The sequence below is a fragment of the Caloenas nicobarica genome, chromosome Z (assembly GCF_036013445.1).
Source record: "Caloenas nicobarica isolate bCalNic1 chromosome Z, bCalNic1.hap1, whole genome shotgun sequence".
Lineage (NCBI taxonomy): Eukaryota > Metazoa > Chordata > Aves > Columbiformes > Columbidae > Caloenas > Caloenas nicobarica.
The window spans coordinates 16,814,167-16,838,519 of NC_088284.1; the positions used below are offsets into that span (position 1 = coordinate 16,814,167).

The 24,353-nt window shown below is 37.3% G+C and overlaps 1 protein-coding gene across 3 annotated transcripts in view; it reads left to right on the plus strand.

Annotated features, from left to right (window-relative positions):
• Positions 1-24,353, plus strand: part of TENT2 (terminal nucleotidyltransferase 2) — a 46,722-nt gene that overhangs the window by 10,847 nt on the left and 11,522 nt on the right. For all 3 annotated transcript variants that reach the window (XM_065655799.1, XM_065655800.1, XM_065655802.1), the window contains 5 exons: positions 5,430-5,499; positions 9,212-9,288; positions 11,138-11,266; positions 15,476-15,519; positions 21,562-21,698. In XM_065655799.1, the coding sequence (XP_065511871.1) occupies positions 5,430-5,499; positions 9,212-9,288; positions 11,138-11,266; positions 15,476-15,519; positions 21,562-21,698 (457 nt within the window). The remainder of the gene's footprint in view (positions 1-5,429; positions 5,500-9,211; positions 9,289-11,137; positions 11,267-15,475; positions 15,520-21,561; positions 21,699-24,353) is intronic.

A 24,353-nucleotide genomic window follows, 5' to 3' on the forward strand; every position in this document is an offset into this window, starting at 1 on the left:
TATTTTGATTAAAGCTTATTTAGGCAAATATACTTGCTGTCATCCATAATTTCAGAATAGCTTATGGGTTGGTTTTGGTTGGAGTCAGGGAAGAAGTTCCCTCAGGCTAGCCTTCAGAAATTAATAGATTCATATGCGTTTTCTTTGCCTCTGGGGAAATGATCTTAGCACTATGTGCTTCAGTGGTGTCCTATTGGCACTCCTGCGAGTTTGTGGAGTCAGGTTTACAGGCTTAGACTGTTCATTGTCAGCTCCAGATTGGCTGCTAAGTTCTTTTTTAATACAACTACATTTTTAGAGTGATTTCTTACCTTCTACTGTCTTCAGAATTCAGCTGCCACTTAGTGACCAGGGGCCTGTGGTGTACACAAATTTAAAGAAAAAGTCTACAGAAATTGTAATTCTTTTGAGACACCACTTCAACTGAACCAGGATTCTAGATTTGCAATTTTTAAAGGGTTAGCTGCGCACATGTGCTGCTGCTGTGTACCAGCAAGTGTAAGATTTGTCTGTAGCAAGCTTCTTTAACTATTGCAATTTCATTCCAACAGTATTTTGTTTATATATTGCATGTGCTTTTTGACAACCTAAAATGTATGAAGCTTCTTGCGATCATTATTTTCAAGTTTTTGCTGTCCAGTTAATAAATATGATGTTAACCTGTAATATTAAGGTAATTCCTCTTTGGCATTACTAGTTAAGTATTTCCTTCTTTCTTCTGTAGAAGAAAGACTGCAGCATGTTCTCAACAAGTGTGTGAGCTGTCATTAAACTTATTCCTTGCTTCATACAACAGAATGGAAATAAACGTAGTGTGGGCCAAATGTGAAATATGACAAAGTATGTGTCAAGATGTAAGAGAAACAAGGAGGAGGAAAGATGTTATTTAAAATGAAGTTCTTGGTTTGGTTTTGTGAAAGAGTTACAGGACAAAAAGAAATAAGGAGATTTGTGGCATAAGTAATGTCCTAGAGCTTTTTTAACCTTTTCCAGATAATTTCAATTCAGAAACTTGGGAGAAGTTTTTTCTAGCTGTGCCTCTCCTAACATCTTCCTTTTTGTTCCTGCTCTCTGTGATGTTCCTGTACGTTCCAAAATAAGGGTTATAAGAAGAGTGTGATTCTCTGCTTATTTCACCTTAATTCCATGATTGATAAATTGGAAAGCATTCTAAAAACAGATTAGGGCAGTCTATTTCTCAATTTGTCCTCCTTTTAGGTAAATCATCTTTAGAACTTGAAGTGCCATCTCTTTTATCCTTTACATAGAGTTTCATTCTAGGAGGTTTGGGCAGTGGATTCAAAATTTATCTAAGCTCCAGCTTACTCCAGTTTCAGGCTTGCAAAAGGTACCAAGCGTGAGCAAGGAATTTGAGCCCATCGGATTCAAAGTGTTAGAGCAGAGGATTTTCTGTGTTGTTATTCTGCATCAAGAATACTGACTGAGATGACGATGTGTTCTTTCTTTGAATAATCTAGTCATAGAATAAAGTAGGAAAAAGCTTCTGATATTTATTCACTGGCTTTGTGGGATGCGTTAGTCTTAAAGGTATGTGTTGTGTTTCTCCTAGAGTAGAAAGATGTCAGGATAGCAGTAACGCATCTTCTGTTTCAAAGACTAGAAGAGTATGTGTAACTCTTCAATTAATTTACTCAGATACATGCACATATCTATTTCTTACAATATTGGCCAACATTCCCAGAACTGTATGCTCAAGCCAATGTCTTTTAGAAATGTGAAACATGAATTTGGGATGATAACTGTTAAAACGTATTGGACAGAGTATAATCCAAACCACTGAGAGTAAGTGTCAAACTGATTACTCTCTTCAGATTTGTCTAGGCAGGATTCATTTGGAAAAAACAATTTAGCAGTACTGGGTTGACTGGTGTTCACTATCTGAATAAATAACAAAGAGCTTGTTTTCTCTTAGTTGTACAAAGAGGTACAGTAGTGTTGAGACTAGGATATCAGAGAGGAATTTGCCTTATGGTTGCATAGTCAGGAATGTGGAGCTAGGACAAGCAAGTAAACTTGAAATCAAATGAATGATCTTTAAGGACTATGCAGGGAGGTGAGTGAATTCCAGACATCAGCAATTCATCCTGTGCTGGGTTGTACCCTCCTAGGTTCTTCATGACTCTGGATTCAGATTTCTGTGTCACCCAGTTTCTTTCTGTAGTACAACCCTATCAATGGGAGCAGGCTATATGTGAAGGATACTAAAGATCTTTTTGGCATATACTGTTGTGTACACATATGCAGGCAGGTCGCAAGAAGAGCCAGAGGCCACGAATGCATTGCAAAGAGCAAGTTTCATTTTAGTTACCTCTCTACTGGGGGATCTCCGAAGTAGCACCTGAGCTCCCAGGCAGAGGTGACACAAACAGGGATGCAGGCACTGGTAAGTTCAGCCCTACTGGAAGATCACTGGGCCTGCTGAGCTCGCCTGTATTTCAAGGCTTCAGGCAGGTGCAGCCTCCCGCTCTTTCTCACAACAAAGCAGGAATCTCAGACATAGTGTTAAGGTGCCTGGAGTTTCTCACAGGCCTATGTTATCTAACACAGAGGTTCTACTCATCAAGCATACAAGGTCAGTAAAACTATTAGTGTGATGCATGTGCTTTTTCTACAGACAGGTGCAAGTCACTTGAGCGTATTTACATTTAACTAACCTCCTCGCCAAATCTTCCGCTACATTCCCATACAACTGTGTTTGGGATTAATATTTTGTACAATTGCTTTATCTTTTATTCTGTAAAATAAAAGAGATGCTTAAACTTTTTAATCTGAAATTCAGCATGAATATTTATGCTTAGTGCTTAGTCTTCTTTGTGCTTAGTGCTTAGTCTTCTTTGTGCTTAGTGCTTAGTCTTCTTTGTGCTTAGTGCTTAGTCTTCTTTGAAGTGCTTATATTCTTTTTCACTACAGCTGAAGTGGCATTTGTGACTTTTTGCATAGATGTGCCCAAAACTGTGGAGCAGCTATGTGGAATTCTTCACATGTATTTTGGTGTAGCCCCTCTGGTCATAGCTTCAAGGTCAGATAGTCAGTTTACTAAGGCACTTACTCAACCTGTATGTATTTTGGAATTCCACATCCTGTGTCTGTTTCTTCCATTCTATGTATGACAAGCTAACGTGCAATAGAGATTCTGCTAACAGTGTCATCAGTGTGAGCCAAGAAAGCAGGTACCAGCAGCAAGTTACTGCCTTCTAACATCCTCTTTGCTTTCTTTCACGATGGGAAACAGATGGGGATTATGTTGTGGGATTTATATTTTTTTTTTTTCTTAGCCAACTAATTTGGCACAAGCATCCATCAAGTGTTGGGAGGCATTTGAAGACAAGGGTGCGTTTGGAAATAGGTTGCCACTAGAATGAGTTCAGTTAACTTCTGAAGAGTGCTTGAGAAAGGTCATAATGAGGAAAGCAGAGTTGTTATGGCATGCAGATAGATACCAACTGCTGTCTGCCATGTGCTAATGCATTGAGCATCTTTGTCTTAAATTTGGTAGTAGAAGGAAAGGAGGCAGAGAGCTCTACACACTTTATAGCTTCACTTTGAGAATGTTCTGGGATGTTGGAGGGGAGATGCTTGGATGTGTATGCAGATGCAGTTGGAAAGAGGGGATGCCTGTGTAAGTTGTACTAGACTGTACATTCAGTGAATGTGGATTGGAGTTCTGTGAGATTCTTCCTTTAAAATTAGTAAATTAATAATATTATCTCTTTTTTTGAGTGCCAGTCTGTGTGTTGCTTAGGATCATACTATGCATTAAAATCCAGGTAAAGGATTACCTGATTACCTAAGATCACATCTGTCTAAACATGCATATCCATAAAACACTTCCAGAAAGGCTTAAAAGAAAAAAAAAAGAGTAAAATTCGTTTTAGTGGTATGTTGCACAGTAGGGTTCTACCAAAACTGAAGTTGTCATCCGAATGCAATGACACTCTTTAATCAAAGTTGCTATACGAACTGATAGAAAAACCTCCTTTTTTTCCTCCCCAAAAAAGTGAAGATCAGCTTTTATTAAAGGTTATTTTTTTGTATGTTTTCCTTCTAGCTTTGTCATACTTATTTATGCTAATTTGAGGATAATTCATAGAAAGACGGGGAAAATGTATGTTACATATGGGCAAATTCAAATTGTCCTAGTTCTTGGAATGGAGGCAATTACCAAAGTAGTTCTTTTTGCCCAAATTCATGTCACGTAACCTGTGGCTCTGCTTTTGTTTGTCTTTTCTATTACTTTCTTGGGCACGTTTATAATTTAGGATTATGGGCAACTACTAAATATACCCTGAGATATCATCACAAATAGGGAAATCACAGATAATGACAGATGCAGCCGTTTTGGGGAGCTAAGTGCAAAGATGCATTTGGTGACACTGTATGAGGCTGGCAGAAGTTAGTATGTTTGGGTTTGGATGGTCTGGCATTGAGCCTGGGTATCTATACTGTGTGGATAATCATCTGAGGTGCAGTCCTGTGACTGTATATTTATTGCATGTCCTGTCAGTGCTAAAGCAAATGGCAGATAAAGCTTATCCCATATTTGATGGAAAGTAGTGTCCTGTTTTCAGTAACAATTGAACAGGAAATGTGTTCACAGAATCACAGAATGTCAGGGATTGGAAAGGGCCTCGGAAGATCATCTAGTCCAATCCCCTTGCTGGAGCAGGAACACCCAGATGAGGTTACACAGGAAGGTGTCCAGGCGGGTTTTGAATGTCTCCAGAGGACGAGACTCCACAACCTCCCTGGGCAGCCTGATCCAGTGTCTGTCACCCTCACTGTGAAGAAGTTTCTTCTCATATTTAAGCGGAACCTCTTATATTCCTTGGTATTTACTTAATCAGTCAAATAAACACCTTTTAAAGGAAATTTTAAGTGTAAACAATGCATAGGGAAGATACGTTAATATATTTTGATCAGTAAAATGCCTAATTTCAACTGTAATCAAACTAGACTTGATTCAAAAGTATGCAGCTGATCATGTGCCTGTTACTACAACGTGGTGCTTGCTTAGTGTCTGGCCATCCTGCATGGATGTGTTCTTGCTGTCTTCTTTTTGAACTTTAATTATAATTATTCAGAATTTCTATTATACTTACTGCTCAGTGAAAGCATTGTAGAACTGCATTCCTTATGTTCAAACTTCTCGAATATACTTGCCACAGAAAAATCTTCCACTACTGTTTTCCTCTAATGTTTAATGCATTTTTTCCCCCACACACTTTCCTAGATTGTGTTTTTGCTACAGTTGCTAAAGGTTAGTTTAGTACAACGCTTCTGAGAATATTTTTGCTAAATTTAATAAGCTACTATTTGCTATGAATCAGTCATTTTGACTCCACTTTGGGATCCTTTTTTAAGATCAGCATCTTACATGATACCTAATTGCATATTTTTCTCTGTTTCAGCAAGCTACATTCAGCGACCTCAGCTGATTCGAGCAAAAGTGCCAATAGTGAAGTTCAGGGATAAAGTCAGGCAAGTATTCTGTTCAGCATCATTTTTTAGACTCTGACATGAGAAAGTACTCTATATATGTACTGTTCTTATAAACAGTCCCACCAAACTCACGCTTTGTTTGTCTTGTACTATAGTCCTATTGCAGATTTGTACAGCTGGCATACAGTGTCAGTCAGCTTACTTCCTTGATAGCCTGAAACACCTCTTGTGGTTGGGATGCTGTTTAGTTTCTGTGATGTGAATTAGTAGTAGTACATCATGTATTTTATGGGTTATTTGCACACAGCGGACTCCAGTTTACAAATGGTTCATGACAGGAAAACAACGGTGAGAAAAAAGCTGTTGTGAAAAATAACCTTGTTTTACTAACCTTGAAGCATCACAAGAAGCTAAATCAAACTTTTTCTTGTGATGACATTGTTTTCTTAATTAAAAAATTTTCTTCATTTTAGAAGAGCATATTCTTCTGTCTTCTAGGGAGGTATTTTGTGTTTAATGGAGTGTAGCATGTTCTATTCATAAAATTAGTACCTAACACTGTGGCATTTCCTTTCTTAGAAGGAGGAAGTAATTAGAAGTGGATGTGTTGTATGTTATTGTGTTCATTAAACCTTCATTATGAAGACATGAAAATGAATAACGAGGGAGGTACTAGGACAAAGAAAAATGTATATCCTATTGTGTGTGATAAAAGCCTCTGATGGGGGAAAAAAATGTGCAAAGCACTCCAATTGGTTGGAAGTCTGAGTAATGTTTGAATCTTTCTATATTTGTGGGCTTAAATTTTGTATGATTTAGCGTATCGCCTTCATGTAATAACATAGTTTGACTATTCTTTGTGAACAGGACTCTGAACAACTTTCTTGTATCTAAATATCTTATCCTGCCTATAAGCTTCTAAAACTTTGCAACTGTGTCTTTTAAAAGCAAACAAACCCACTTCTCTGTCCTTTCTTTATAAAAGCATATGTCAATATGATTTTATCACAACATGGATTTATCAGGGCAGAAACCCTGCTGCAATAAAACTGAATCTGTAATGTTTACACTTTGAACTAATAAATACCCATTTTTCTTGCATCTGAGATTATATAACACTTATTAGAATTTTTGCTTTATACTTCTTTTTCATTTACGCTTAATCCCATATGTACTTCTGTATATTTGCCTACCTTTTAAAAATCAGAATATATTCTTATGTAGTAACTTTGTCCTCTAACAGTACAGAAGGTTGTTTCTCCCATGCTTTCTGAAAGTATTAAACTTCTCAAGCTGAAATGTGTGTTACATGGCTTAGATACATGTAACAATGCTATTTTTTTCATAGATACACCAAGTGGTAAATTCCTGGTACAAATATTGAATAAATTGTGGAATTATAGCAATTTTATTTTCCAATTTAAAATCAGAAAATAAACTTTTAAAACTTAAGTTTGAAAGTGATTATGTCAGAAGACTGGAGTCTCTTTGTGGGTATTTATAGTCCACGCTACGGTCACTTGCAAAAACATAGTGATATTAATATACCATACAGACAGGATTTAAAGAATTCTTTACTTCCTACTAAATCAAAGTGTAATCTTCTTAGACTAGAAGCTGCCCATTACGTTTTTTTTTTTTGGAGAAAAAAAACAATACTGTTTGCCATCTGGTTTCATGTGGGGTTTTTTTGGAAGGGAGCTAGGGTGTGGGAATGACGTGAATTTGGGTTGGTGGTTTTTTGTTTGTTTGGGTTTTGGTTGGTTGTTGTGTTGGGTTTGTTGTGTTGTGGGGGTTTTTTTTGTAATTTTCTCTTTCCAGTTATTTTTCTCTTATATAACCTGTCATGTCCACCCATATTTCATCTTTCTAGTTAAGCACTTCTCTGTTTCCAGTCTCTTACTGGCCTCTGTCTTTCCTAGGTTCATACATGAACATTCAACAGAGGTCTTGAAAAATTGACTGGATATTCTGTACCCAGGGAACTAGCCTTGTTTTAGCCAAAGCCAGAAACTAAACACGACAGATTTCCTGTGAAAGGCCGTTTTCTTGATACCCGGTTCTTGGGAGAAGATGGTAGAATTCAATGGGTGCTATCTCTACATGTGGATTCCAGTGTGTTGTCAGTGGTCCATATATACCCCAAAATTGCCAGTTCCCACTTGTTTTGGTGAATGACAGCGCATTCAGTGTGTGTTTGTCTTCCTTTTTAATCTTAAAGGATTTTTTAGTGCTGTAAGGGTAAGGGAAGATCCATTGCATTTAAGGACTTATCTATTTTTCATTCTTGTAGTCTTTCCCTGGAAATAATTCTAATGGTGGCTCTGCTACCAGACAAGCCTTTGATTTATTAATGAGACTTCTGTATGCAAAAGCTTCGTCTTTTGCTACATTTGGTGTGCAGTTAACTCTCTTCCTCTCCTTTAGTGCTTTGGGTAGAACTTGAGTCCCAAAGTACAAAAACTTTTTCACTTGCCATAACTGCAATATCTATTAAAAGTGCATATTAAAGTACAAAATAATTACAATAGAACTTACTTAATCAGTAAATAATCTGCTCAATCTGGTAAATAGTAGTCTTGTCAGTTGGAGATAAAGAAATGTGTCAGGCTGCATGTGTAATTCCAATTATTATACTTGCTCTTACTGGTGTTTATGCTAATCTTTACAACTGTCAAGCAGTAGCTCAAGATTGTTTATTTCCTGTACTATTAGATACTATGCCCTTAAAACATCTAAAAAGTCATGGTTTATAAATTCAGGTTTTAAACTATGTAATATTTTTGATGCAAAGAATATTTTAATGTAGTTAATGATGTCAAAAACCTCTTGTAGGCATCAAATCAATTTGTTTCATCCAGTTAAATAAATTCCAGCTCCATGGTTGCCTTAATAGTTGAAGAAAATCCAAAGGAATATTCAGGCAAACAAATGCTATGTGAATGAGACTTGGATATATTAAATGGAAGTAGCTGTACATTGCAGATAGCTAATTCTTTCTCAATAATAGACTCTTTTTGTTGTGAGTTACAGTGTTGCTGTAGCTTATTGACTAAGACTAAGAATTTAATATCGTCTTTTGAGTACTGTGAGTAGTTAAGCTCTGTATGCAGTATGAAATTCAAACTTCAGGGGCACATGATCTAAGTGAAGTGGGTAGTGCTGGTTTGCCTTGTTCTTATTTGCCATTAGCAGCATGAAACAGTTTATTAAAGCTGTTTTATCACAAAACATGCTCGGTTTACTAATAAACAGTTTTCATTTCAAAGTGCTTGCTGGTTGTCTCTGACCAACATTGCAGAAAAGACATTTTTATCTTTTGACCTCTTCCAGTTCTCTTTATCAGTTCATTTGCATGATTTCCTAAACTAATACCTCAGAGAATCCTCCCTGGCATCGAAAGTTGTCTGTAGTAAATAATGTAGTGCAAGTCTAGTTGAGAGGCAGATTTGTTAAGAATCCAAAAGTTATATGATATAAGTTGTCCTAAGGTCTGAATTTGGATGTACATGTATTCTTTATGTAAAACAATAAGTTTATATTTTTATAGAAACTGAATTCAAGTCTATAGGGAATTCAAGTGCTAGAAACAAAACCAGAGTAGAAATCACAGCATCAAAAATCTGTTTCATGAAAGTTTCTAGAGTATTATCTTAAAGTTACATTTTTTCCACCTCTGTCACTAAGTCGGTAATATTCTGAAATTGAATACCATGACGCTTGATTAGTTTTCTTTTCTTTTCCCCAATAGCTGTGTGGAGTTTGACTTGAATGTAAACAATGTTGTAGGAATAAGAAATACATTCCTTCTGAGAACCTATGCATACAGTAAGTTTTTTGTATTTTCTTATTTCTATAAACTTTTCTTTTTAATTTTTTTATGTTGGTATTGATTATTAAAAATTAGTTGAATATGTTAGGTTACTATATATAATTACCTAATTAGCTGCATTAGATAGCTGTAAGATAACTTCTTGTTGCTTGCTCTAAATATATGGAGAGAGTTGATATATCAGCTAGGTATGTTTTCAACTGAAAATTAGAATATTCAGAAGATAAAGATTATTCATATTAAGGTCCACATATCTACTTCAAGGGCTGCTTCAGTATTCTGCAGATAACAAGATCATTATACTAATGATTATCTGGTGGTATAGCCTCCAGTTTCTTTTATTTCCTTCTGGCTCCCAATAGGTATGTGTGGCTGATAGTTAGCTGTGTCTGTATGCTACTGGAGAGTCTTTCCTTGGAAAATCCAAAATACTGCTTCAGTTTTTATGCTAACCCCAAAACAGAACTGGTTTATGTCTCCTCAGGAATTTGCATTTTAGGAAGATATTGCGAAACAGACTTTTGAAGGGAAAGTAATAAGAACAGCGCTAACTAAGCTTTTCTAATTTAGCATCACAATGTCCTTTGGCAGATAAATATAGAAGGAGTGGACCTGAGGCTAATTCTTCTAAGCCATTGTCAGTTATTCCTTTATCACCTTCAGTTCTTGCATACAGAAATTCTGTTCTATTTAGAGTAGGAAGTTATCAGTAGAAGTTAGCTTTACTAGTTAAGGTAGTGTTGTTGTTTCTAAGGTAAGGAGTTTTGTTGTTTCTATGTGGTCTTCCAGATCTAGGACATTCATTCTAAGAATAAGAGTCTCACTTGCAGGGGCATGTGTGCTGAACCACTGTGGAGAAGGCTGTGAGATAATCACATGCTTGTTAGGATTTTCAGAATAAGAGAGAGCACCCCAGCTGGTACTGTTACAGAATGTCTGTGTTCCTGGATGAAGTGATTATCTATTGATACACTCCTGTTCAGATGTGCAGAATACAAAACTCTGCACAATACCAGGTTAGACAAGATACTCCAAAACATAGAAGGCATAGTAAAGCCATCATGAGGCACTTGACAGAGCTGATGATCTGCTTCCACATATGTAAATAATAAATTAAATATGCTGTAAGATCCCTACTAGTTGGTAGTGAGTGCCATCTCCATAAAACACATTGCTGTCTTAATTAGAAGGCTATCTGTATTCCACAGAAATTCAGATCATCATACCTGGAATATGACTGTATCTATGTCTTTCCTCATGAAAAGCATGTCATGATTTAATGAGTTATTGGATCTAACATCTCATCTACAGAAAAAGCTATTGAGGACAAGGCAAATTTTAAATTAATGTTTGTATATAGGGCTCACTGCTTTCATGGATCCTGTGGAAATCTTAAGAATGAACTCTGTGTCCTCCAACCAGAAGAATTCTTTTCCCTGCACTCAAAGTTTATATAACCTAAATAAATACTGTCCAGGCAGTAAGTTAATTCAGGGAAAAATAGTACAATGAACTGGAGAGAACTTAAAAGTAGAATGTGGCATTGCTACATTGACTGATGCATCCAGTTTTGTCTTATCTGCAAGTTAGCTGGCATACCCCTTGTGTATCTGTGGATCTTACTACTCAAAAGACTATGTTTTCAAATGAAAATATTTTTTTCCTGTGTTTTATAAGATGGACAGTAGTCATAGCATAATTAGGTAAATTCTATAAAATGTTTGCAAAAGGTAACCTTGGAATACAAGATTAACATGCTGATCAAGTAGGAACAAATGTTGATTGATTGTCCAATTAATGTCTTCGTTTTGGTTTTTTTTAAATATGTATTTATTTTACTTGCAGTTGAGAATCGAGTTCGTCCACTAGTACTTGTTATTAAGAAGTGGGCGAGATTTCATGACATAAATGATGCCAGCCGTGGTACTTTAAGCAGCTACAGTCTTGTGTTGATGGTTTTGCACTATTTACAGAGTGAGTATTTTTTTTACATGTTGAAACCGTCCTTTTTAAGTTCATATTTGTGTAGTTTTCCTCTTTCATAAAATTAATCACCAGAAGGAAATATCTTCCACACAGAAATATCTGAAAATAAGCAGTTTTACTCCATTTCCTTACTGCTGCTTTTTTCTTTGACAAGTGGACCTCTTCTCTGGAGGCAAAGTTACCAGCTTTAAAAAGATTTTAAAAACAATGTACCTGCAGGACACTGTGTAACTATAAAATAAACTCAAGGTCTAGTTAACACAAATCTGCCTTTTGACAAAGAGGAAAACCTATACGTAACAATTTGAGTGGTTTTGTTTGTTTGTTTGTTTGTTACTTGGTTGGGTTTTTTTTGTTTGTTTAATTTAGGAACTTCCAAGAAAATTCAAAGGGACAACAAATGCTATTGGGTTGTTGTTCCGTCTTCTGATGAGTGAAGGACTGAGCATGGCAGATACGTATATGCAAGAATGCACTGCCAAGTTGTTAGGTTTTTCCTCTGATTACTGTCTTCTGTAAGGTGACAGATGTTGAAGACCATCAGAAGTTGGGATATTTGTCTGCCAGTGGCAGAATCTTTCCTTGTAACTTCAATATATTGAAACACTGAACATCTGTATGGAGCTGGAGAGCTTTATCTGAGAAACTAAGCATCCCTGTTGAGAATTCAAGAAATCCATACAGTCCAGAAATGTTTTCAAAGAATAGATTGAAGTTAGCTTGTCCCTCTATTATTTCTTTCGTTAGAGATTGTCCATATTTGTGATTTTTGTAGTTTGCAATTCTTGCTTAAGACTTAAGGCGTCATTTAATAAATCATTTAGCTCAGTATGATTTTCTTGGTTAATTATTGGGAGATAAGTGGCTTCAGAAAGGAAGGCAAGGAACTCCTGAAGTATGCATCTCATGGAGTAGCATGTTAGTTCATCTATAAACTGTAGATTTTGCTGCTTGTATTCATGCTACATATTTGTTTTAATTTTTTTGTAACGTGCTGATTATTCTTGTTCATGTTGTTTTAATGACAGCACATTCTTAATGTTTATGATCATATCTATGGACAAATTGTGTAGGCTCTCATTTTAGACTTTTCCCCTTTGTCAGTTTGTGTAGGTGGTTTTTTTGTTTGTTGGTTTGTTTGTTTTTTTACATGGGGTAGAAACAATGTTTAGCTCCTGACAACTTGTTTGGCCTGGCACATAGATACTCGCTGTGGAGCGGGTAGCCAACTATTTACTAGTTTCAAGCTCATGCTACACCCACTCTGTCCTAGGGTCGAAAGCTTTTTGTGATAGTTGACTCAAGCTGGTGGCTTTCTTTCAGCTGAACACTCTCTGTAGTAGAGTCCCTAGGAGGGTGTTTCGTGTATTTGGGATCTAGCTGGCTGAATTACTTCATTTGCCCGTACTGTGTGCTTGTGATTGATGTACCAATCACAAGGGTAGTAGGACATAAGCTAGTTAATCTGTTGACTATGTTTGTTAGTTTGTGGTTTGGTTGGTTGGTTGGTTTTTTTGCTACATCTGCTGTGGTGGAATTCCATAGATTTTGTTATTTCTGTGGAAAGAAAAGAAAACGTGGCCAAGTCTGTTATTATGGCTTTGAAGCCGTCCTGTAGGTGACTGAGTACTTCAACGTAGATCCTTAGTACCCATAAGAAAAAAAAAATCAAAAAATATTGATTTGGAGAAGATTAAATGACAATCAACTTAAAAATCCCAAAGTGATTATTAGATAAAAGATTGAAAATGCTGGGAACTACTGGGTGTGAAGATGGCTGTGCAAAGGAGAAGCACAAGCAGGGAGAGTAGGTAAAGTATCTTTACGTGGTCTAGCAATTAGTGACCATCATAACAGTGACTCGGTAAGCATTTCATAGTTAGTGCTACACTTTTAATGGAAACAAACCTTTTCACTTGGAAATTTATTCTCCAAATCTATTTTCATTGTATCGCAGTTACTCCGGAGACTTGTATTGGATATGGTGCGGAGTCATGGATAGCCAGTTACTGAGCTGTGCATGGGAGTATCACAGAATCACACAGAATCACAGAATGTTAGGGATTGGAAGGGAGCTCAAAAGATCATCTAGTCCAATCCCCCTGCCAGAGCAGGAACACTTAAGTGAGGTTACACAGGAAGGCGTCCAGGCGGGTTTCGAATATCTCCAGAGAAGAAGACTCCACAACCTCCCTGGGCAGCCTGTGTGAAAGGGAAGAGAGTAGGAGTTACAAGGAACTGTGAATGTGTACACTTGCCAGAATGTTAACAACCCTGCAAGCACGAGGGCATTTGCTCTAGTCATCTGTGGCAGCTGCCTCAGCTGTGTAGGGAAAGGGGGGGAAAAAAAAGTTAAAATAATCCTTTTCCTGAAAAACTGTGATCAGTCGTCTGCCTGGGAAGGACTGGCAGATTACGGACCAAAGAGGAGCACTTTACCTGTGCTTCATCAGTCTTTTCTGCTAAAAAATGCTGAAGTGTGGCTCTGGACTTGTATCTAGCACCAGCTGTTTAGATTCTGATGTTTTATTCATGCAGATTTTATCTTTTTTCCCCCACTTCTGCTACATGCATGCGATGCTACTGAAAGTAGTTTGTGTCCTAGTCATAGAATTTCTAATAGAGCTCTTGGTGATGTTACAGGGGAGGGAAAAAATAAGAATAAAAGCTTTATTTTGCAGTAAATAGTGTCCCTGTCTTCAGTAGTCGAATTTATTTTCTTTACTACTTAACCCTGTTCCATATTCTTATGTAGATGTCTTCGAAACTCAGGTTAGAGTGGCTTGAGTTTATTTAGTAGATATATTAGTGTCTTGTACATTAACTTTCCTCCAGGTAACAGGTCCAACTATCTTGTACAATAAGAAAAGTTAAACTCACATGGCGAATCCTAGTGGTTAAGGGTAACTCTTCACGTTGACTCCATCCTCTTAGTTTAGCATACAGATGTAGATGAAATATCTTTATCTCATACTGCTCAGATTTTACTGCCTTTTGTTTTATTGTGGCAGAGAATTGGAAATTATCCAAGATGCTGCAGAAATAAGATGCTCTTGCATATTTCTAAACACCCACAAACAAAATAAAATTATTATTAAAGCAGCTGTGGTGATATTTTTGGCAGTCCTGCTAGTTAATGTAGTATACTCTTTGAAGATATCCCAAGCGTGTTCTGAGAAGTCTGGTGTTCTGATTCTTAGTCCCTATGGAAGAAGGATTCTGTAACATCTATTCCCCTGTGAGACCTTGCCTGAAGGGTGAATTAAGTCCCAAGTCAAAGTCCTGTGTGCTGAACTAAATTATCATTCTCCCCAGTGAATGATGTAGACCAGTTGTTTAAAAAGACATGCTGAAGACATGTTAAATTTCTAGTATGAGGAGTGCTCCAAAAGTTCTGTAGCAGGTCTAAGGCTTGAGTGGGATGTGAATATTTGGGGATTTTTTTTATTTTTCTGTCTGTAGGACTACCTAGTCTGGGAGATAAGTTTTTTCCCCTGTTATTTGTATTGTGCAATAGATGCTCTCACCATCCATTACTTCAATAAAAGTTAGAATTGTGTAATTCATTTTGTGTTTGTTGGTCTTGTTGATGTCTGCGCAATCTTTATGACCTGCTTGCCATTTAGTAGACCATTTAACAGCATTAGACTATATTTATGTGTGTTATGGGGATTTTGCTGGCAATGCCTACTAAGTGTGTTGGGGATTTTGTTTTTAAATAACTTTTGGAGACTCAGTATGTAATACTTTTCAGCCGAAGAATGTGCACTTTTGTAGTATCAGAGGCTTCCTATGCTGTGATAGAATCATATTATATTAGATGTAGGAAAAAAAAAAATGAACGAAGCTCTGATTTTTCCTTTAGGGAATCTAGGTGAGTTTCTTGTAGCTATGCATTAACATGAATTTTAAAAGTCAAGCCTTACTCAGCTGCTGTAGAATTTAATGTCTTCTAAAAATAGCAGTGTCTTAGTAACAGCTTGCTTTAACTTAATTAACTCCTTATACTGCTATATACAAAATATCGTAATAGAAAGATTTGCAGAATAACTTTTATTTTACAAAATGCATGAAAGTTAAGCTCTTGATAGGCGTTTTTAAGATGGAATTTCAGTCCAGCCCTTTGGTGTAGTTGATATCATATTGTTTCCTGTGAACTATGTAAATCACAGCAACTGTAAACTTTTTTTTTTATAGCTCTACCTGAACCTGTCCTTCCATCCCTCCAAAAAAATTACCCAGTAAGTGTTTCTTATGAATTTACTACATCATGTATGTGTATGAAGCTGCTTATCTAAAATATATTAATAGTTAAATATCTCTAATGGATTAAATTAAACACAGTCTGTAAGCCTGGTCATTGATACACTAAACAAAAGTGTGAAAAAGGTTATTTGCTGCTTTTGATAATTTCTTTAGTGAGAACAGATTGTTACACATGACAAGATTTCACACACATTTGGAAATGAATGCTAATGAGAGCTGCTGACCTAATTCTTCCCTATACTGGCCTGAAAATGTCTCCGTCATCAGTAACTTTTTGATTCTTACTTCTTAATACGTTCAGTAGTTTAAGTGTTTTTTTTTCCACTTAGCTGTGGTGTTTAGGAATTCCACACCTTCCCACAGCTGTTGAGTTGCCTGGTATTTCTGGGTGCAGATTGTGAATGATATATGTTTACTAAGGAGACTTTTCAGTCCTCACAAAATTGTGCTTCAATCCAACAAGGAAATGCCTTTTTGGGATTTTGCTGTTATGTCCAGATCATACTTGGTTAGTTCCAAAGAATCACAGAATGTCAGGGATTGGAAGGGACCTCAAAAGATCATCCAGTTCAATCCCCCGGCCGGAGCAGGAACACCCAGATGAGGTTACTCAGAAAGCTGTCCAGGCGGGTTTTGAATGTCTCCAGAGAAGGAGACTCCAGAACCTCCCTGGGCAGCCTGGTCCAGTGTCTGTCACCCTCACCGAGAAGAAGTTTCTTCTCAAATTTAAGTGGAACCTCTTGTGTTCCAGTTTGAACCCATTACACTTTGACTTACCGTTGGTTGTCACTGAGAAGAGCCTGGCTCCATCCTCCTGACACTCACCCTTTACATATTTATAAACATGAATGAGGTCACCCCTCAGTCTCCTCTTCTCCAAGCTAAAGAGACCCAGCTCCCTCAGCCTTTCCTCATAAGGGAAATGCTCCACTCCATCATCTTTGTGGCCCTGTGCTGGACTCTCTCCAGCAGTTCCCTGTCCTTCTGGAACTGAGGGGCCCAGAACTGGACTCAATATTCCAGATCTAAGAACTCTGTAAATTGGTAGGTTTTGATCCTCTGCAGAATTAGGGCTGTGATGAGTTATTTCTAGGTAATCTTCCTTAGATCAAGTATAAGAGCTACACTCCTAAATATTTATCTGGGGACAAAAAGAGCTGTTGCTGAATAGTTCTGTGCTAGAACTTATTTACAGAAATTCCTCAGTTCTTTCGTCTTTACCTTTCCTCTCACATGTCCTTGTAAAATTTTTCTTTATTCATAGCTGCTGTAGTTTAGTGTCCCTGTCTATGTATATAGCTTTTTTTTCTACTGTTGCTGGTAATTGTGCTGAGGTAATATCAGAAAGCCATTCTTTCTTTTGCATATATTTCCTGTGATGGTGAAATGGGAATATTTGATGATACTGTACATGAGGGAGAAAATACTCTGGTGTCGGCCATTTGGGGTAATTAAGATAATTAAGATACAGAAGAAAGCTTTGAGCTATGGTCGACCACAGGTTTTTTCTATTTTGTAAACCTGCTTAGGTATATCTGTGCTAAATATTTGTGGTCTTTATTTCTTCCTCTGTTTGTTTTTTTTTTTTTACTGTACTACATACCTTCTGATCTCTTCATTGTTAGTACTGAAAAGCATTTGGAGCGGTTTTTAATTCCTCTACACTTACCTTTGTCTGATGGGGTTTTTTAATTACTAAATTTGCTAATTATATTTGCATACAGCTCATATGCTGTAGTATTTTAAGTTTTATGCAGCATGTAATTTAAAGAAAACAACTAAGAATCAGTAACTTTTGACTCCTTTATAATAATAATACAAACATTTATATTTGTAGTGTTTGAACTGTGTAAATGCCTTCAGAGCACTATAAAAATATTAATAGCTGAAATGATTAAAACAAAAGTATACAATACTATATGCTGAAAAATCCAATGAATTTCTACTAAATACAAGCTTTCATCTTATGTGCTGTGAAAGCGGTAAATCGCCTGCAGGTTCCTCTGTTTCTAGAACACTGCTGTAAGATAACAGGTTTTTTTTTTTACCTTGTTTCAATGTAGATTTTTTTTTGTTGTTTGTTATTTATCTTGCCTTTGGAGGCTGGACTAAATGCTCTAGGATAGTTAATAAAATAAAATTTTATACATGCTTACTATAAGACCAAATCAAAACTATGCATTAAGATACTAAAACAAAACTATGCTAGAAATTTGCAAATGTATTTTTGGTATGCTGTCTCCATTAAGAATATAATTGTTTTAAAAGCGTGGAAGTTACAATTTCTGAATACTGATACTGCGAAAAAGAAAAGAGAAATACACTAAAACAACTCTGGTCTTGCAGCTTGCAGTAGTCATTACAAAGGACAGGCAAACATCAGTATCCAAATAAACCATGTATTTTTCTTGTGGTTGTAGCTGGTCAAAGCTGTGTCTCCATCCTAATAATGCACATAAATACTGCTTCTCCCCTTCTGAAACAAACCACACCCTACTTACCATCTGATTTTTCCAAATCAGATTTTCAGCTCTTCCAGCAGCCTGAAAATACTTCTGTGCTTTGAAGGAAACTGCTTGTTTTAAATTGTAGTTGCTGTGCAAAAGAGACATGCTTACCTTGAGTGAGAAACAAAAGGCAGATTCTGTGGCTCAGTGTATCCCTACTGCAGATGTGAAGGCTGAGAAGTCCTGGAAAGCCACAAGATCTGCCCACCTGTACATTCTGTTGCTGTGGGGGTGTCTCCAGCTGGCACTGGGCTCACGCATTTTCCAGCCACTAGATTAGAGGGAGTATTGGAGCGTATCATATATGAAGTTGCGTTCTGGGGCTTCCTGACCCACTCAGCCAGATGGACTAGTTGAGAGTAGCCCACGAAATGCCTTTATCAGTTTTAAAGTCTATATAGAACCTACCTCCGAGTCAAGACTTTTAGAGAAGAACCCTGGAGAACCTGTGGTGGCTTACACCATTATGGCTTCTGTTCGTTTAGTCTGTGTGTTCGCTAGAGTTCAGCATTGTTGCAGCTAGGAGTCAGAAGGGAAGGTATGCCCGAGCCTCCAGTGTTCCAGAGCAGCTTGGCATATTAGCTTAAATCCAGGTAGAGGAGGGGTATCTCCATTAGTGCTCTGGATTGTCAACTTCTGTGGACTCTAGCAGGAGCACATTTTTGTTTTCTGCTACGTCAGCTTACGAGCAGGCACATCTTGCAAAGAGATAGGACAGAAGCTGAGATGGTGCTTACTGTAGCTTCTTCATGCATGGGAGTCAGTCTTTGGACAGACACAATTTGCTTCACCCTTCGAGTTGCACTTTTTAAAAGCATAAACATGAGTTAAATGTTCGTTTGTAAGACTGGGGAAGGGAAATTTATGTATGTGAATATAGATATCTATCAGAAATGTCAAGATACTATACTGATGTTAACTACTGTAAACTATTTTTAAGGAAGAATCTTATACAGAGTTAAACTCATTACACATCAAGATACTAAAATGTAAAGATTTTTTTGATGTGCACTTTTTTTTCCTTTCCAGTGTGTAAGGTGGAGTGAAAATATGTGTGTTATGTAGCTTGAACATGAAGCATGTTACTGAATGCTAGTGTTTCCTTGAGAAATCAGCCAACCAAGGTAAAGATCAGAGATCTAGGAAAAAAGGAAAAAAAGAGTTTGGGCTCCCTTTTTCTCGGATGTTTTGAAATAATGGATAGCTCATTTATGTTTGCTTGCTCAATCAGATCCTGAATTTCATTTCCATTTCTTAAGATGGCATGAGGCAAAGACACAGCAAGCAGATTAGGGACTACTTTTAGATGAAGCTGAATTTATTGTCTTTTAGGGCAAGTTAAAAGGGAAAGCTTACAGGGAAGGCCTACTTGAAACTAGGCTAGTTTGAAGGATGCTTTGTAATTCTGTTTTATTACCAATCTCCCTTATATGCTGAATCTGTAATCTGTACCTTGTCCTGTTTATCTAGGTATTCCTCCAGTCCCTCTGGCAGGAAGAAGAGTACTGTTATCCCTGTTTTACAATAGGTGAATGGAGGCAGGTGGCAGCTAATGGATTTTTGTGGGTTGTCTGTGGCATAGCAGAAAAACGAGTCTAGGTATCCTGTGGCTGGTCTGATCTCTTGTTCAATGGACACTGAGTGATTGCTTTGTTCAGAAATGACCTTAAACGGAAGTTTTCATTAAATCTTCCCCATGATGGAGGAGGATGGTGGTTCATATTAGAGCTAGTTTCACATGCAAGTTTAACTCTGTGCCGTGGGGAAAAAAGTCAGGCTCTCCTGTCGGCTTGAGTGTTTCTGTACCACCGTTATGGGAACTTGGGAGTAACAGTATTAGCTTCACCTACCCTATCTCAGTTCAACTGCAGCCAGCTCAGTGCAGGCTACCTTAGCTGCTGCTCATGTGTTTTTACTGGCATGTAAACGCCAAGTCCAGTTCAAAGATTCTCCCGTGTTAAAATTCTTTAGCAAACAGAAGGCAAGGGATTGTCTCAGGTGCTCCCGTTGCAAGATGATTCTTCCTGAGTTCGGGGGGAGTAACTATTAGGTTGGTACAGAAGTAATTGCAGTTTTGGACCATGAATTTTAAACCATTATAACTAGACTCAAGCACATATTTATTAATCAAAATAGGAACCATTATAGTCAACGCATTTTTGTAAACGAAAAATAAGTTTGTTTATTCCTGTAGCATAAAAATCTGTGCTTTGGGATTTGATGAGCTCTTGCAAAGCATTTCCAGCATCCTGCTGGTTATGGAAGTGTTTTCCCTGCAAAAAGTGGTCGAGATGCTTGAAGAAGCGGTAGTCGGTTGGTGAGAGGTCAGGGGAATGTGGTGGACGAGGCAAAACTTCGTAGCCCAATTTGTTCAACTTTGGAAGCCCTGGTTGTATGACGTGCGGTTGAGTGTTGTCGTGGAGAAGAATTGGGCCCTTTCTGTTGACCAATGCTGGCTGCAGGCATTGCAGTTTTCGGTGCAGCTCATCAATTTGCTGAGCAGACTTCTCAGACGGAATGGTTTTGGCAAGATTCAGAAAGTTGTAATGGATCAGACTGGCAGCAGATAACCAAACAGTGACCGTGACCTTTTTTTGGTGCAAGTTGGGCTTTGGGGAGTCCTTTGGAGGTTCTTCTTGATCCAGCCACGGAGCTGGTCCTTGCTGGTTGTTGTATAAAATCCACTTTTCGGCACCCGTCACAATCCAGTTGAGAATTGGTTCGTTGTTGTTGCATAGAATAAGAGAAGACAACACTTCAAAGTTACAATTGATGTGATTTTTTCCGTCAGCTCATAAGGCACCCACTTATTGAGCTTTTTCACCTTTCCAATTTGCTTCAAATGCCAAACGACCATAGAATGGTCGACGTTGGATTCTTTGATAACTTCTTTTGCAGTTGTAAGAGGATCAGCTGTGATGATTGCTCTCAGTTGGTCATTGTCAACATCTGATGGCCACCACTATGCTCCTCATCTTCAAGGCTCTCATCTCCTTTGCAAAATTTCTTGAACCACCACTGCACTGTATGTTCCTTAGCAGTTCCTGGATCAAATGCATCGTTGATGTTGCAAGTCATCTCTGCTGCTTTATGACCCATTTTGAACTTGAATAAGAAAAATCACTGGGATTTGCTTTTGTCTAACATCATTTCCATAGTCTAAAATAAATATAAAATAAACAGCAAGTAATAAGTCAGTAGCAAAAAAACAAAGTGAGAAAAACACAAAATTATGTATAACATAACCACATTTATTTAAGAATGTATTCTAATATCAATCGGCAAATTTAAACAATGCAAAAACCGCAGCTCCTTTTGCACCAATCTAATAATATCCAACAGAGGAGCACAAGAGAAATAGAGTCCTTTCCTTGTTAAGTTGTCCTTGAACTTCTAATAAGCAAATGACAGACAGTTGAATTGTGAAAATATATGGACCTAGATTAAGACTCTTGTGTGCGTGTGTATATATATGTGTATATGTATACTTTCTGATTTTTATTTTGACAGGAATCCTTTGATCCTACTATGCATTTACATCTTGTTCATCGAATTCCTACTACCATTCCACCTTACCTGTCAAAAAATGGATCAAGCCTTGGGGATTTGCTAATAGGTTTCTTCAAATATTATGCCACAGAATTTGAGTAAGTAATAAGCTTATCTTGGTGTTTTAGAATATGTAAAACTTGGATTCCTTCTATTGAGTTTATCAACACTTAATAACCCTGGAAGACAGAAGAATAGCCAGTAATGCAGGAGAGGTGACTGACGGAGGGGAAATGGATGAAAAGACTAAAGGACAACAGGAATCTTGATAAAGAGTGACATCTTTTGCTTAGCCAGGCATCCTATTTTGTGAAATACATGCTGGAAGTTAGACAGTTTTGTCCTTTAAAAATAGCTGGGTTTTGTTATATTACACCGTTCTAAAACTGCATATCTCTGTGTGAGAAAGATTTGTTGTTCTTAGTTGTAGTTTAAGCTACTGATCATGATATGAATTATTTGGACCTTAATAGCTGCACTTGTCTTCTGTCACCCAAGTCAATGGAGGTAACTGATCAGGTGGCTCCTTACTGTGACTACAATATGCAAGAATAAAGGCCATACTTAAGAGTTCTTGCGTATATAGTGGGTTCACTAGCCTTGTTGGATTGCTAGAATCTGAGTTTAATTTTAGCATCTACACTTTCTTGTAGAAGAGAAGGAGAAGCTAAAGTTTTGAGGGCATCTGAGGAAGCTGTAGATTACAAACATTTTGCCAAATTGTCACTTGAGAATTTCTTAGAAAAATTGCTTGTCTGTTAAAAACATCAAACAGTTATATTTGAATAACCTTAAAGATCTTATGAAGAACTGGCTTCTAAGACAGTTGGTTCATACATGTTGCTGTCTTGTGTATGTGCCTGATACCCATGAACAAAATGTAAACTGCTGGATATTCAATGTAATTTTTGAAGAGTGCATATTTTACTTCAGTGTGAGAAGTGAGCAGTCATGAAATCCTAAAAAGAAAACATCTCTGCGGTGTGCACCACGTGTGGAAGATGTAAGCTAAATCCATACAGCCTGTGGCTATTCATGAACTGCTTGCACTTTGAGCATGCTAGGCCTGGTTCTGAGAAATGGTCACATACAGGATTTTCCTTCAATGATCCCGGCAGATAAGGGAATGATGTTTTGTCATAGAAGTTCCTCCTAAGTATGTGTCTTTTCAGCTGGTGAAGTGCTGCTTGCTAAACAGGTAAATCAGAAGACACTGCTGGAGGATATCATCAAGATCCTAATTTATGCAGGATACTAGATGCATCCTTTGCATCTGTTAATCTTTTCATATATGGAAGAGGTTTATTTAGTAATTATCTTTTCCATTAAGGAAGAAATTTCTGGTTTGCCTGTGCAAACTAGCAGAGAAGATCTTGTCCGTAATGCAGGAAAAAATACTTAATTTGACTTTTCTGATTTGGCTGCTTGTGAACATAGTTAAGAACACATTTCTACATAAGTTGGTAGGCTGGTCCAGGAAGATATTTTTTCTTGTCTGCTGTTAGACCTGCAGGGTATGCTAAAAAGCATGAAGAGTAACAATGCTACAATATCAATACTTCAACTGAATATTATTTTTCATTATGATCGTAAATAAGGAAAAAATGCTACCTAAATTTAATCAAAGAGGCATAGAGGAACTTCTGGTTAAAGCAAAGCCTGAAAAGGTAGAGAATGAAGATAGAATAGTTGCTGAAGTCAAGGGAAGAAAATCTATTAAAAAAAAAAAATTACTTTTCCAATGTTAAGTAGTTAAGTACTTGTTTAGACATTTGTCTGGCAATACTGTGTTGAAAGAAAGAAAAAAAGAAAAAACACACAACAAAAGCCCTGTAAAAATGGCCATTAGAATTCTGTGTTTGAAAATGTTACATAGCTGAGAAGTCATATCAGAAAATTATGCACTCAGTGCAGTAACCTATATTATTTTAACTCTTTCTGCTACAGAAATAAAACTTAAGGTGTACTGTTTACTTGACCATCTGTGTATTCCTGATAACTATAAATCCTGTTTGAAATGAGCAGTGTGTGTGTCTGGAAGATACTAACATTCCATGTAGCTTCATAAAAACTGGTAATCGGCTGGAGGGGAGAAACCCAAATTAATGTCCATGTGGAGGAAAAGGTGGGCAGAAGGTGGTGTTCAAACACTTCTGTGTGTGTGGTAGCCAGTCAACAAGAACAAATACAGTGTCATGTTATCCACAGTATCCGTTATCTTTGCTTTGAGGTTGCTGATGTAAACAGCGTTATAGATGGGAATGAGGATAGAAGTTAAATACAACACAGGGCTCCTAGTTCTGCCTTTCTTGGAAAAACTAGTATTTTTCTCCTGAATGTGTTGAGTATTTTCATTGCTGCAATCAATATTTTTTTGAGTGTTTGCTTTCCCTGTAAAACATTTACTAGTGTTTTTAGGCACAGAAATTTTGAGGTTATATTTCAGATACTGTGACTATTAAGTTAGGTCACATTTAAATGACCTATACTGTGCCAGTGAGCTTTCACTATTGAACTGTAATGTATTTGAAAAGATTACTGAAGAGAATACTGCTTCAGTTTTCGTAGAAGGGACTTTTGTAGCTTCCTATCTGTGGAGTAGGACACAACACTACCAGTTTGGGTACACGGGATTTCTTTTCCTGAAAGAGCAGCCTGCAGTCAAGAATGATCAGATCATGTGTGAAGATCATCACTTTGGACACAATAAGCTGTAGATGTCACCTGTCTGGAATGCTTAACTGATTGACAGT